The sequence below is a fragment of the Saccostrea echinata genome, unplaced genomic scaffold (genome assembly GCF_033153115.1).
Source record: "Saccostrea echinata isolate AGI-Se365-2 ecotype Australia unplaced genomic scaffold, CSIRO_AGI_Sech_v1 ptg000009l, whole genome shotgun sequence".
NCBI lineage: Eukaryota > Metazoa > Mollusca > Bivalvia > Ostreida > Ostreidae > Saccostrea > Saccostrea echinata.
Window position 1 is genome coordinate 891,319 of NW_026889758.1, and position 12,625 is coordinate 903,943.

At 33.5% G+C, this 12,625-nt stretch overlaps 1 protein-coding gene across 1 annotated transcript; it reads right to left on the reverse strand.

Annotated features, from left to right (window-relative positions):
- Positions 1-1,810: 1,810 nt before the first annotated feature.
- Positions 1,811-11,338, reverse strand: LOC133183138 (adenosine deaminase-like protein). The gene is made up of 8 exons (XM_061318094.1): positions 11,080-11,338; positions 10,636-10,757; positions 9,894-9,954; positions 8,890-9,180; positions 8,513-8,593; positions 6,986-7,121; positions 4,093-4,193; positions 1,811-2,428 (listed from the first exon to the last, which is right to left on the reverse strand). Exons 1-8 carry the CDS (start codon positions 11,110-11,112, stop codon positions 2,219-2,221), a joined length of 1,035 nt encoding a protein of 344 aa, XP_061174078.1. The 5' UTR covers positions 11,113-11,338; the 3' UTR covers positions 1,811-2,218.
- Between the last annotated feature and the right edge of the window lie 1,287 nt (positions 11,339-12,625).

Genomic DNA, 12,625 nt, shown 5'->3' on the forward strand with positions numbered 1-12,625 from the left:
CCTAAAAAATAGTATGAAAATCGTCAGTCAGCACTTGACCTAATGATAGATTGTATTTGCTGATAAGGTCATTGTATCGATCGACCATAGAACATGCGAAATGATGACTTCAAACAAGACTGTTAATATCCTTGTTTCATCAACTTATTGGTTAATAGCTTGCTTCGTTTTAAAACATGATCGTATGTAGAGCATGTTCTTGCGCATTGAATCAACTGGGAGACATATTCCCCATATGCAGGTGATAAGGGTATATTGCTGCATAAGTAAGGGAAGTTGACGATAGAAAAGTTGAAGTCATCACGTTTATCATAAAGTTTTGTTGTTAGGTTAGGTCTCTTAAGTACTAGTAAATTATCCAAATATGAAATAGATGTGTCAGACTCTGTGGTGTCTTTTATTTCAAGTTCACTGGAATATATATCGATATATGAATGAAAGTAACTATTGTTAATTAATAATACGTCGTCGATATATCTGCATTGTAAATGTCGAGTTGAAGGCCACAGCAAGCGTTTTCTTCTTCTCATATAGAAGTTTTTAAATAAATTCTGCTTCATATGAATACAAAAATAGGTCTGCTTATAACGGGGCCAATTAGTACCCATGAGAATTCCAACAGATTGTTGGAAGACCTGATCTCCAAAAACTACATAGATATTGTCAATCAGAAACTCAAGCATCTTTTCAATGTCAACTTCAGAGTACTTGAGTGTACAATCAGAACATTCCTTGTCCAATAAAACAATACAAATTGAAAGCTGACCAAACATGGGCAACTGAAAAAAACTAGAAATATGTCCATAGGAGATGAATGCCCCGCCAAGGGTATATTAATAATGCAACATTTTAACACAAATTGAGAAAAGTAAGGTCAAGGTCAAAGGAAAGGTCAAGGTGAAAAAATATTGATGCAGTTAAATAGCTTATATCAGTATGTATCAGCATATGGAGTTTGACACTAATTTAAGAAAAGTGAGGTCAAGGTCAAAAGAAAGGTCAAGGTAAAAAAAATGTTGATGCAGTTGAATAGCTTACATCAGTGTGTATCAACATATGAAGTTTGATTACACTATCTTGAATGGTATCTTTAAAACTGAGCTAAACACTAATTTAAGAAAAGTGAGGTCAAGGTCAAAGGAAAGGTCAAGGTCAAAAAATGTTGATGCAGTTGCATAGCTCTCATCAATATCTATCAGCATATGAAGTTTGATAAAAATATTTTGGATAGTTTCCTTTGAAACTGAGCTTTGAACAGAGCTAAACACAAAGTGTGATGGAAGGACGGAAGGACAGAAGGACGGAAGACAGACATGACAAACACTATATGCCCCGGCCATATTCATGGAGGGGCATAAAAATCATATGTGGAACCAGGTGCCATGGAGAAGTAAGCATCCCCTATATTGACCGTCACACCTGCTTTGAGCCCTTAATCGTATTCTAAGTCAATCATATACCTAAATGTCTAAGAAAATGCAATTAGCTATAAAAAAAAAAAAATGGAAGCCTTGTGTGTTTTTCTTTAATCTTTATACCCTGCTACAAATTACATCTCAGCTTGATTTACCTCAGTGTGAAGTTTGAAAATGATGACCAGAATCGGCCAAGAATGAGAAAGATATTTTTAATCACAAAATTAAGTGGGGTATTTAAAACATCATTCTGATTTAGTTATTTATGATGTTAAAAGATACTGATCTGAATACATCATGCAAGTATAAATAAATTCTTCTTGTGTGCTAATTGAAAGGGCAAAGGTCAAAGCAAGGTCAATTTGGTGGTGCAATGATAACACATCTCATTCTAATTTATCTGTTTATTAATAATGACAATTTTACCACGGTATCTTCCATAGAAATCATCAATCCATCAACGGCATAAAACCAACATTAATCCATAGACATCATCAATCCAAACACTAGATTTTGTGCTGCAATCTTGCCAATATATCCACATAAAGTCTATAGAGTCATAGAATCTCTTTTTGATTCTGTATCAATAATTTCTTTGTGGGATGTCATAAGCTCTGCTGAGTGTGATATATTATATACGATGGATATTCCAGAAAAAAAACAAACCAAAATTGACATAATATATCAGATTCAACTTGATTCTTTGAAATATGAATCAATAATACAAGATTCTAAAAATAAAGTCTAGGTCTTCAGTCTGAACAAATATCCTGAAAGGACTATCAGATTGCAGACCTTACTTGTCACAGTTTTATATTAAACTGCTCCTCAATCTTAGATTTGTATACTTTAAATTTATCTCTCAGTTTTTCTTTGACATTCTCCTCACAGAAAGCATAGTTTATACTTTGCTCTGATAGATTCCATAAGTCACATTGTTTAAGGTCAAAAGTAGAAGCTGCCAGTTGATACTCCTCTGACAAGGAGGTACTAAAGACCCCCTTATCATCTGTCTGTAAAGTAGAAAATTACAACAGTGTCAGTCTAATGTTGGTTACATTTCTAGAAGCAACTATAACTTATCCAAAGAAAAATGATAAATATGTAAAAAGAGAACTTTTATGCTTTAAATAAGATTATACTGGATGTTATCTTAGACAGTCAGTTAATCAGATAATACATGTGTGCTGGGAATATAAGGTCCAAAAATATGATACTAAATATGTTTTATAAATACAACAACTCAAACAAATGATACATGGGTGATCTGTTGATCACTCTAACTTACACCAATGATACAGGGATATTTTTGAGACTACTGTCTTAACAAATCTTTGTGACTGTGACTTACACAAATGATACAAGGGTATTCTTGTGACTACATGACTTAACAAATCTTTGTGACTAAGTGACTTACACAAAAGATACAGGGGCATTCTTTGTGACTAAGTGACTTACACAAATGATACAGGGGCATTCTTTGTGACTAAGTGACTTACACCAATGATACAGGGGCATTCTTTGTGACTGACTTACACCAATGATACAGGGGCATTCTTTGTGACTATGTGACTTACACAAATGATACAGGGGCATTCTTTGTGACTATGTGACTTACACCAATGATACAGGGGCATTCTTTGTGACTAAGTGACTTACACCAATGATACAGGGGCATTCTTTGTGACTATGTGACTTACACCAATGATACAGAGGCATTCTTTGTGACTAAGTGACTTACACCAATGATACAGGGGCATTCTTTGTGACTATGTGACTTACATCAATGATACAGGGGCATTCTTTGTGACTAAGTGACTTACACAAATGATACAGGGGCATTCTTTGTGACTATGTGACTTACACAAATGATACAGGGGCATTCTTTGTGACTATGTGACTTACACCAATGATACAGGGGCATTCTTTGTGACTAAGTGACTTACACCAATGATACAGGGGTGTTCTTGTGACTACATGACTTGCACAAATTATTCAGGATTTTTTCTTTAAATAATTGACTTGCATAAGCACGGCTAATGCAAAGGACATCTTAACTTACACAAATGATACAGGGGTGTTCTTTGTAAGTGACTTAAACAAAATCTTTGCTAGCCAACAGTTTCTGATCCACTTCTCTCCTCACACACCCTTGGCCTATAGTGCTTAAAAAAATTGTATTTTTTTCTAGTGTTGTGATTGGAGTTGAATGTTATCGTTTGACCAATGACAACAACTGTATTTAGGATATATCTTGACTCTTTAGTCTCGGAATAAAAAAAAAGAGTAAACAACGATCCATTCTATTCATTCTAATATTCAATTCTATAAATAGCTCTGGTGTCATTCAATCTATATTGCAGATGTAGATCTGCACGCTAAATAACAAACATCGATACCTTCTTTTTAATAATTCGATATCCAAAAACTTCTACTTTTAAATTTGCTTTTTATTTCTGTCGATGACGCAATCCGTGCATATGTAGTAAGATTCAGGATTATGTGACATAAACAAACCCGACTTTTGACAGCACCATAGGCCAAGGGTTTGTGAGGAGAGTAGCCGATCAGAAACCCTTGGCTAGGAAAGATGCTTACACAATTATTACAGGGTATTCTTTCTTTAAATGCTCTAACTTGGATAAACACAGTTAATACAAGGGACATCTTGACTTACACAAATGATACAGGGGTGTTTCTTCTCATACCAAAACTTGAACTGATGGTTGTCAAGGTTAGGGACAGTCTGACCAATGAGGTTAGAGGTCAAGCAAAGCTCTGCAACAATGAATACACTAAAATACACTGCTTGATATAAATTATTTTATGCTATTAATCTTCTTCTATAAACATAATAAATGCCTTAAAGTGGTTTCATTATTTTATGCTGCATACTAATTATTGTTGTTTTTCATGATTGAGCTAGATCATGAAATAAGATTATCAAAGAACTATAGATTTTACCTCAACAAAAAATTATTAATCCACATTTTCCAAGAAGAACATAGATTAAAAAAAAACAAAACAAAATCCCACTCCATAAATGTATATACAGTAAAACAAGCTTATAGCAAACACCCTTATAACGAATTGACACTTACAGTTAAGATTTTCATTTCTCATGGCTTTAAAATACTGTATGTGTACTTAAACAAGCGGGCTTCATATTTTAGCGGCTTTGGCGCTGACAACAATAGGCTAATTCATGAATACCATTAATAAATCATTCAAAAATACAATACATGGTGCGGATGTGTGTAGCCCTAATTCATGATTAGACCAACCACTCAATACCCACTTACTGCACTAAATTTTGATTAAGTGAATTAATGTACACATACAGTATATTGTGAACTTAACAGATATAACAAATTGTGTTTATAACAAAGCAAAATCATCCGTCCCAGGTACTTTGTTATAAGCATGTTTTACTGTAGTAATACCTGGTGGATGGTTGTGTTTAAGAACAGTGTCTACATGTATCATTATACCTAGTGGAGTGTTGTGTTGAAGAACAGTGTTTACATGTTAATGTATAGTAGTGACACCTGTGTCTACATACACACGTAAAGTAATACCTAGTAGAGTGTTGTGTTTAAGAACAGTGTCTACATGTACATGTATAGTAATACCTAGTGGAGTGTTGTGTTTAAGAACAGTGTCTACATGTACATGTATAGTAATACCTAGTGGAGTGTTGTGTTTAAGAACAGTGTCTACATGTATAGTAATACCTAGTGAAGTGTTGTGTTTAAGAACAGTGTCTACATGTATAGTAATACCTAGTGAAGTGTTGTGTTTAAGAACAGTGTCTACATGTATAGTAATACCTAGTGGAGTGTTGTGTTTAAGAACAGTGTCTACATGTATAGTAATACCTAGTGAAGTATTGTGTTTAAGAACAGTGTCTACATGTATAGTAATACCTAGTGGAGTGTTGTGTTTAAGAACAGTGTCTACATGTATAGTAATACCTAGTGGAGTGTTGTGTTTAAGAACAGTGTCTACATGTATAGTAATACCTAGTGAAGTGTTGTGTTTAAGAACAGTGTCTACATGTATAGTAATACCTAGTGAAGTGTTGTGTTTAAGAACAGTGTCTACATGTATAGTAATACCTAGTGAAGTGTTGTGTTTAAGAACAGTGTCTACATGTTTAGTAATACCTAGTGAAGTGTTGTGTTTAAGAACAGTGTCTACATGTACATGTATAGTAATACCTAGCGGAGTGTTGTGTTTAAGAACAGTGTCTACATGTACATGTATAGTGACACCTGTGTCTACATGTACATGTTTAGTAATACCTAGTGGAGTGTTGTGTATAAGAACAGTGTCTACATGTTTAGTAATACCTAGTGGAGTGTTGTGTTTAAGAACAGTGTCTACATGTACATGTATAGTAATACCTAGTGAAGTGTTGTGTTTAAGAACAGTGTCTACATGTATAGTAATACCTAGTGGAGTGTTGTGTTTAAGAACAGTGTCTACATGTATAGTAATACCTAGTGAAGTGTTGTGTTTAAGAACAGTGTCTACATGTATAGTAATACCTAGTGGAGTGTTGTGTTTAAGAACAGTGTCTACATGTATAGTAATACCTAGTGGAGTGTTGTGTTTAAGAACAGTGTCTACATGTATAGTAATACCTAGTGGAGTGTTGTGTTTAAGAACAGTGTCTACATGTATAGTAATACCTAGTGAAGTGTTGTGTTTAAGAACAGTGTCTACATGTACATGTATAGTAATACCTAGCGGAGTGTTGTGTTTAAGAACAGTGTCTACATGTACATGTATAGTGACACCTGTGTCTACATGTACATGTTTAGTAATACCTAGTGGAGTGTTGTGTTTAAGAACAGTGTCTACATGTATAGTAATACCTAGTGGAGTGTTGTGTTTAAGAACAGTGTGTACATGTACATGTATAGTAATACCTAGTGAAGTGTTGTGTTTAAGAACAGTGTCTACATGTTTAGTAATACCTAGTGGAGTGTTGTGTTTAAGAACAGTGTCTACATGTACATGTTTAGTAATACCTAGTGGAGTGTTGTGTTTAAGAACAGTGTCTACATGTACATGTATAGTAATACCTAGTGGAGTGTTGTGTTTAAGAACAGTGTCTACATGTATAGTAATACCTAGTGAAGTGTTGTGTTTAAGAACAGTGTCTACATGTATAGTAATACCTAGTGAAGTGTTGTGTTTAAGAACAGTGTCTACATGTTTAGTAATACCTAGTGGAGTGTTGTGTTTAAGAACAGTGTCTACATGTATATTAATACCTAGTGGAGTGTTGTGTTTAAGAACAGTGTCTACATGTATAGTAATACCTAGTGAAGTGCTGTGTTTAAGAACAGTGTCTACATGTATAGTAATACCTAGTGGAGTGTTGTGTTTAAGAACAGTGTCCACATGTATAGTAATACCTAGTGAAGTGTTGTGTTTAAGAACAGTGTCTACATGTATAGTAATACCTAGTGAAGTGTTGTGTTTAAGAACACTGTCTACATGTATAGTAATACCTAGTGGAGTGTTGTGTTTAAGAACAGTGTCTACATGTTTAGTAATACCTAGTGGAGTGTTGTGTTTAAGAACAGTGTCTACAAATTCCTGGTTTCCCCCTGCCTCCCGATGAAGACAGGTACCATGTCCAATCCTGTCAGGGGGCAGGTTTAGCATATCCATTGTTTCCTCTGGGGCGGGAACCTGTGAAATTCAATTAACTAAAGATTACATAATATAGAACTTTAAAATAAACATTAAGTGACATTAAAAGACAATAATTTAAAATAACCAGTGACATGTCACTGTGGAGATAGCCAAATTAAACAAGAGGCCAGCATGCCTTAATGCCTGACAGAGCTGTACACCCAATAAAGGCACAAATGTAAACATTTCTTAAAGTACATACCTATGTGTATATGTTTTGTTCTGTCCTTGCATTATGTATGTAGTTCTTGAGAATATGCCTTAAAAATTGACAAATCAACAACACCTAGTCAAATGGACAACAGATACTTATTTCAGTCTCTGGCTCAAGTATAAATCCAATTGCAGTCAAAGTGCTGCTCATTTTAACCTCTGATAAGGTACATAGCCAGAACCCTTTCAATTCATACCACAAAATATTATACCTAAGAGCTTAATCTTTAATATTTCTCATCCATCACAGATGTAACTCATCTAAGTACAAAGCCTAAAAGCTGAGTCTTTGATCTTTATTATTTCTTGTCACAGATGTAACTCATCTAAGTAAAAAGCTACTCACGAGATTAGTCCTGCCCTTTTCTTAATCCATGTAAAGCCAGCCTAAGACCTGAGAATACTTGTCTATTTTTACCAAAAAAAGGGGTATAAAGTAAACTGATGATCTGAATTATTACATTTATTAACTCCAACTGGTGTTCAGTTTCCCTGTTTATTTTTTCCTTTTACAAGTGTAAGTTATGGAATGTTTGAGATACGAGTTCAGCTTGTTTCTTACCTTACAGATGTGGACCGGCTTGAAACCAAATACTGTTAATATTTTTGTCATTACAGAAGTAAAACCTGGCTTCAAAATTAGGTTCTGTGTATTTTCTACCTAACACAGGTGTAAAGTAGCTTGTTAACCAAGTCTGCCATATATCTTACCTACTGAGTTAACCAACATGAGTCAGAGAGTTCTCTTCAGTACTTACATCAAACAGATAACAAACAGGCTTTAAATTTATGTTCTTAATATTAATTACATCAAACAGGTATATAGCCAGCTTTAAACTTGAGTTTTCTACATTACTTACATCGAACGGATGTAAAACCTGCTTTAAATTTAAGTTCTTAACATTAATTACATCAAACAGGTATATAGCCAGCTTTATTAAAACTTGAATTTTCAACATTACTTACATCAAACAGATGTAAAACCTGCTTTAAATTTAAGTTTTCTACATTACTTACATCAAACAGGAATACAACCAGCTTCAAATTTAAATTTTCTACATTACTTACATCACACAGACACAGAGCCAGCTTTAAATTTGAATTCCTTAGTCACATATCGAAACCTTTACTGTGAGTTCAGCCAGATTTAAACATGAATCCTGTACATTTCCTACCTCACAAAGATGTAAAGCTAGCTTGAGACCCGACTTCTTCGCTTCTCTAAAAATGGGGAGGTAGTCTCTCGCATCACCAACCTAGTAATTGTCACTGCGGATTTTAACATTACACAGTCTACTTGAAACAACAGCTGATCTTATAATCAAAAATATCCAAAACATTTATAATGGCTAGAAAATAAATTCAGTGTCTCAATAATTTCATAACAGCCCTCATATTTTGAAAGAAATAAGTAATTTATTCTTTCCAAATTGACCATCATTCGGTGGTAATAATTGCTCAGCCATGTCATTAATAAATTTAACATCAATTTATGTATTCTTAGAAGAACAGTGTTTCCAAACAATATAAAAATTGGACCTAGCTTGCTCACATTTGGGTCACCACTGAGGTCGATTCCTGCAATGAGATCCCTGTGTGATTCTTGGAATTTCTGAGCAAGTTTCAGCGTCTCCCATCCAACTTGTACTCCATTCCGGCGATCAATCGCAAGGAGAAGTCTCACCTTGATGTCTAAATCTTTGCAGTCTCGTATTGCACGTAACACAGATTCTACATAACTCTCTTTTGACATGCCAGTATCCTGAACTGCTCTTGGGGTGCTCCGAAGTTCCAGGTACTTTACATTATCTTCATGGAATTCATGAATAACATCATATGTAACCTGAGAAGAAAGAATGGTGAGACAGTCAGTAAGTTATCACAATTTTTCACTTTAATTAAAAAATTAATCTTTTATTACCTGGTAAACAGATTCAGGTTATTACCAGGTAAACAGATTTAGCTTATTACCTGGTAAACAGATTTAGTTTATTACCTGGTAAACAGATTTAGCTTATTACCTGGTAAACAGATTTAGCTTATTACCTGGTAAACAGATTCAGCTTATTACCTGGTAAACAGATATAGCTTGTTACCTGGTAAATAGATTCAGTTTATTACCAGGTAAACACATTTAGTTTATTACATGGTAAACAGATTTAGCTTATTACCTGGTAAAGATTTAGCTTATAACCTGGTAAACAGATTTAACTTATTACCTGGTAAACAGATTCAGCTTATAACCTGGTAAACAGATTTAGTTTATTACCTGGTAAACAGATTTAGTTTATAACCTGGTAAACAGATTCAGCTTCTAACCTTGTAAACAGATTTAACTTATTACCTGATAAAGAGATTTAGTTTATTACCTGGTAAACAGATTTTTAGCTTATGACATGTTATAACCTGGTAAACAGATTCAGTTTATTACCTGGTAAACAGATTTAGCTTATTACTTGGTAAACAGATTTAACTTATTACCTGGTAAACAGATTTAGTTTATAACCTGGTAAACATATTCAGCTTATTACCTGGTAAATATATTCAGCTTATTACCTGGTAAACAGATTTAGCATTGTCTGTGAGTTGGTGGATGAGGCGGAATTTTTCAAAGCACCTATAACAGAAAAAAATGTATTGTAAAAACAAAATTTTATTCAGAATTTCGAATTGATTGAAAATGATCACACCTGGTAGAGAGTATTTTAGGTAGAAAGTAGCTCCTGTCTATAGGAGAGGTTTTTTTCTATTGCAAAAAAAAAAAATCCTTTGGGATGTCAGGCTACCAAAGAAACAGAATGTCTCAACCCTCTCCTTACCCAATGAATACTAGCTTATGAACAAGTACAAAAAATAATCATCTTACCTGAAGCTTTCCTTACTAGGTAAATTCAAACCAATGAAAAAATATAGAAAAATACAGTACCATCATAAAATATATTTACATCAAAGGACTTGCAAGGACTGTTCTCTGGAAGTAGGTATATGTTCAGTATAACATGATATATTTAATTTTATTTATCGAGTTGGCATACAATCACATGAAACATAATGTAAAGAAAAGACAAAAAAATGTAAAATCAATTAAATGTATATCGTGCACTGAGAATATGTATGCAAACTACTATTATTACACACACAATCACATGTAACATATACTAAAATATGGCTATTATACAGTTTGTATTCTACTTTAATTTCCGATATAAGAGATGTTTCTAAATTTCTTATCTAAGATACGACAAATTATTTTTGAAGTGTAAGTTACTCATTGCTCTTTGATTCTATTTTAACTTACTCCTTCAGAGTGGCAGTGCTTCCTTTCTTAAAGCTGAAACTTTGGTCAAAATTCCTTTTCTTCGCCAGTAATTTCTGGATTGTAACCTCACTAACTGAGCCATTGATATGTGCATGCAATTCCTGCAAATGATGTTTTCAATTAAAAATCTTATTTGTAATAAACTACATACAGAAACATTTCTCTTTTTACTCAATTTTTAAAAAAAAAAAAAAAACAAAACTTTTTGTTAGGTAGACCTAAGGCAATCTCACCACAGGAGTTCGCAATTTTATCAATAAAGTCAATAAAAATCACTCGATTGACCAAGCCATGCTATGCTAACGCATAGCTCATGGCTTGGTCAATCGAGTGATTTCTATTGACTTTATTGATAAAATTGCGAACTTCTGTGATCTCACACAACAGCTTAAGGAAAAAATAACAATCGAATTTGATACTTACAACTTTAGGTAAGCTTTTGCAAAATTCCTCCATTGCTCTATAGTGCGTTTAAGGATGTACCATTTGTTCTTCAGGATATTTAGTACGTTTCGAGTAAATTCGAACTGCACGATATATTCCTTGCCCTTTCACTGTTTTAGTCTTTCACTCTTTGATTGCTCAGCTCTGAATTCATCAAATTTTGCTTTAATCAAAAAGCATCAATATTTTTTCTTCAAATAAACACATTGCTCCATTTGGCCTTGGAGGCTTCTGTCTGATATTTTAAATATATCGATAATATTGCAACTGTACGACACGTTTTCTGACTCTTTTCACGATAATTTGTTTACACCGGAAATGAGAGAGTAAGGGCAGAAACTCTAGTACGAGTTATGTCTCTTGGTATCACAGACGACATTCACAAATAAGTTTACAAGTCAACAAAGCTATTTGCACAAATGTGAAACTCAAACAAAGTTGGGGTCATGGAAATTATTTATCTGTAGCTACAAATTTTGAACACAGAAAGATCTCTATGTAAATTAAGAATTTCTGCACAGCACTGAGGTTACAAAATGAAGTGGGTAGGTTTGCTAACATATCCCTAGAAAAGATTATTTATGTATTTCAATTAATTAAAAAACAAATACCAAATTTTTCAGCTTTCAAAGTTTTTGATGGCAAAACATTTTTACTTACTCAATTCTGAAGACAAGGAAATTCTAAATTTTGTGGGCAAAGGACCATACATGATAAGAGTCAATTTTGTCCCCCCAAAACCAGCATTTTAGAATGTGACTCAGATATGTATAGTTGTTTTTTGTTTATTATTTTGTAGAAGTGTTTATATTAGAAATATTTCCAATACATTTTTCACAATTAAATGCACTTACAGGCTGTAGATGAAGTCAGAAATGAAGCTATTTTTGCAATCCAATCAAAATAAGACAAAAATGTGCCTAGCTTTTTCTTGACGTTTTGCTTATGGGAAACATATATAGCGCAGCTTTGAACATGCAAAATTTTTATGTCAGTAATTAGTCTTGGATAGATACATCTTTGGTTAAAATATAAAGTTTGTTCAAACCTGCTTCGAGATATCGAGGGTAAGAATAAACGATTGTGACTTTCAGATAATTTCGACATTTTCATTATTCTTGTATTCGAGATACCAGTGTTCTAGATACTGAAGTTCAACTGTATATATATATATATATATATATATATATATATATATATATATATATATATATATATATATATATAAAGCACTAAAAATGACCAACGACACGAACAATAATAATTGTCAAATTTTCGGGACAACCTGTCCCTTCCTCAGGACAAAGAAAAAAGTTAAGAAGTCATAAAAACAAAGGAAATAGAGAAGCAAAAACAACTAGCACTACTACTAAACTACCAAACACTAAATATTTACAATGTTACATGTTTAATTCTGAGTTTATAGACAGTTGTGAACAAAGAAATCCGGAGCGCTATGAATTGCGTCCGGTCTATCGGGTGTACCCTGGTGAAGTGTGATTTACATAATTGAACGAATTAATTA

Bases quoted from the DNA above. Each gene is read 5' to 3' on its own strand.
- LOC133183138 (XM_061318094.1), bottom strand. From the start codon at position 11,112: ATGGAGGAATTTTGCAAAAGCTTACCTAAAGTT. The intron at 9,181-9,893 runs GTAATAAGCTGA...CTTTCTTCTCAG, and splicing joins ATGCTAAATCTGTTTACCAG to GTTACATATGATGTTATTCA. The intron at 7,122-8,512 runs GTAGGAAATGTA...TGAATTTCACAG, and splicing joins TAGCTTTACATCTTTGTGAG to GTTCCCGCCCCAGAGGAAAC.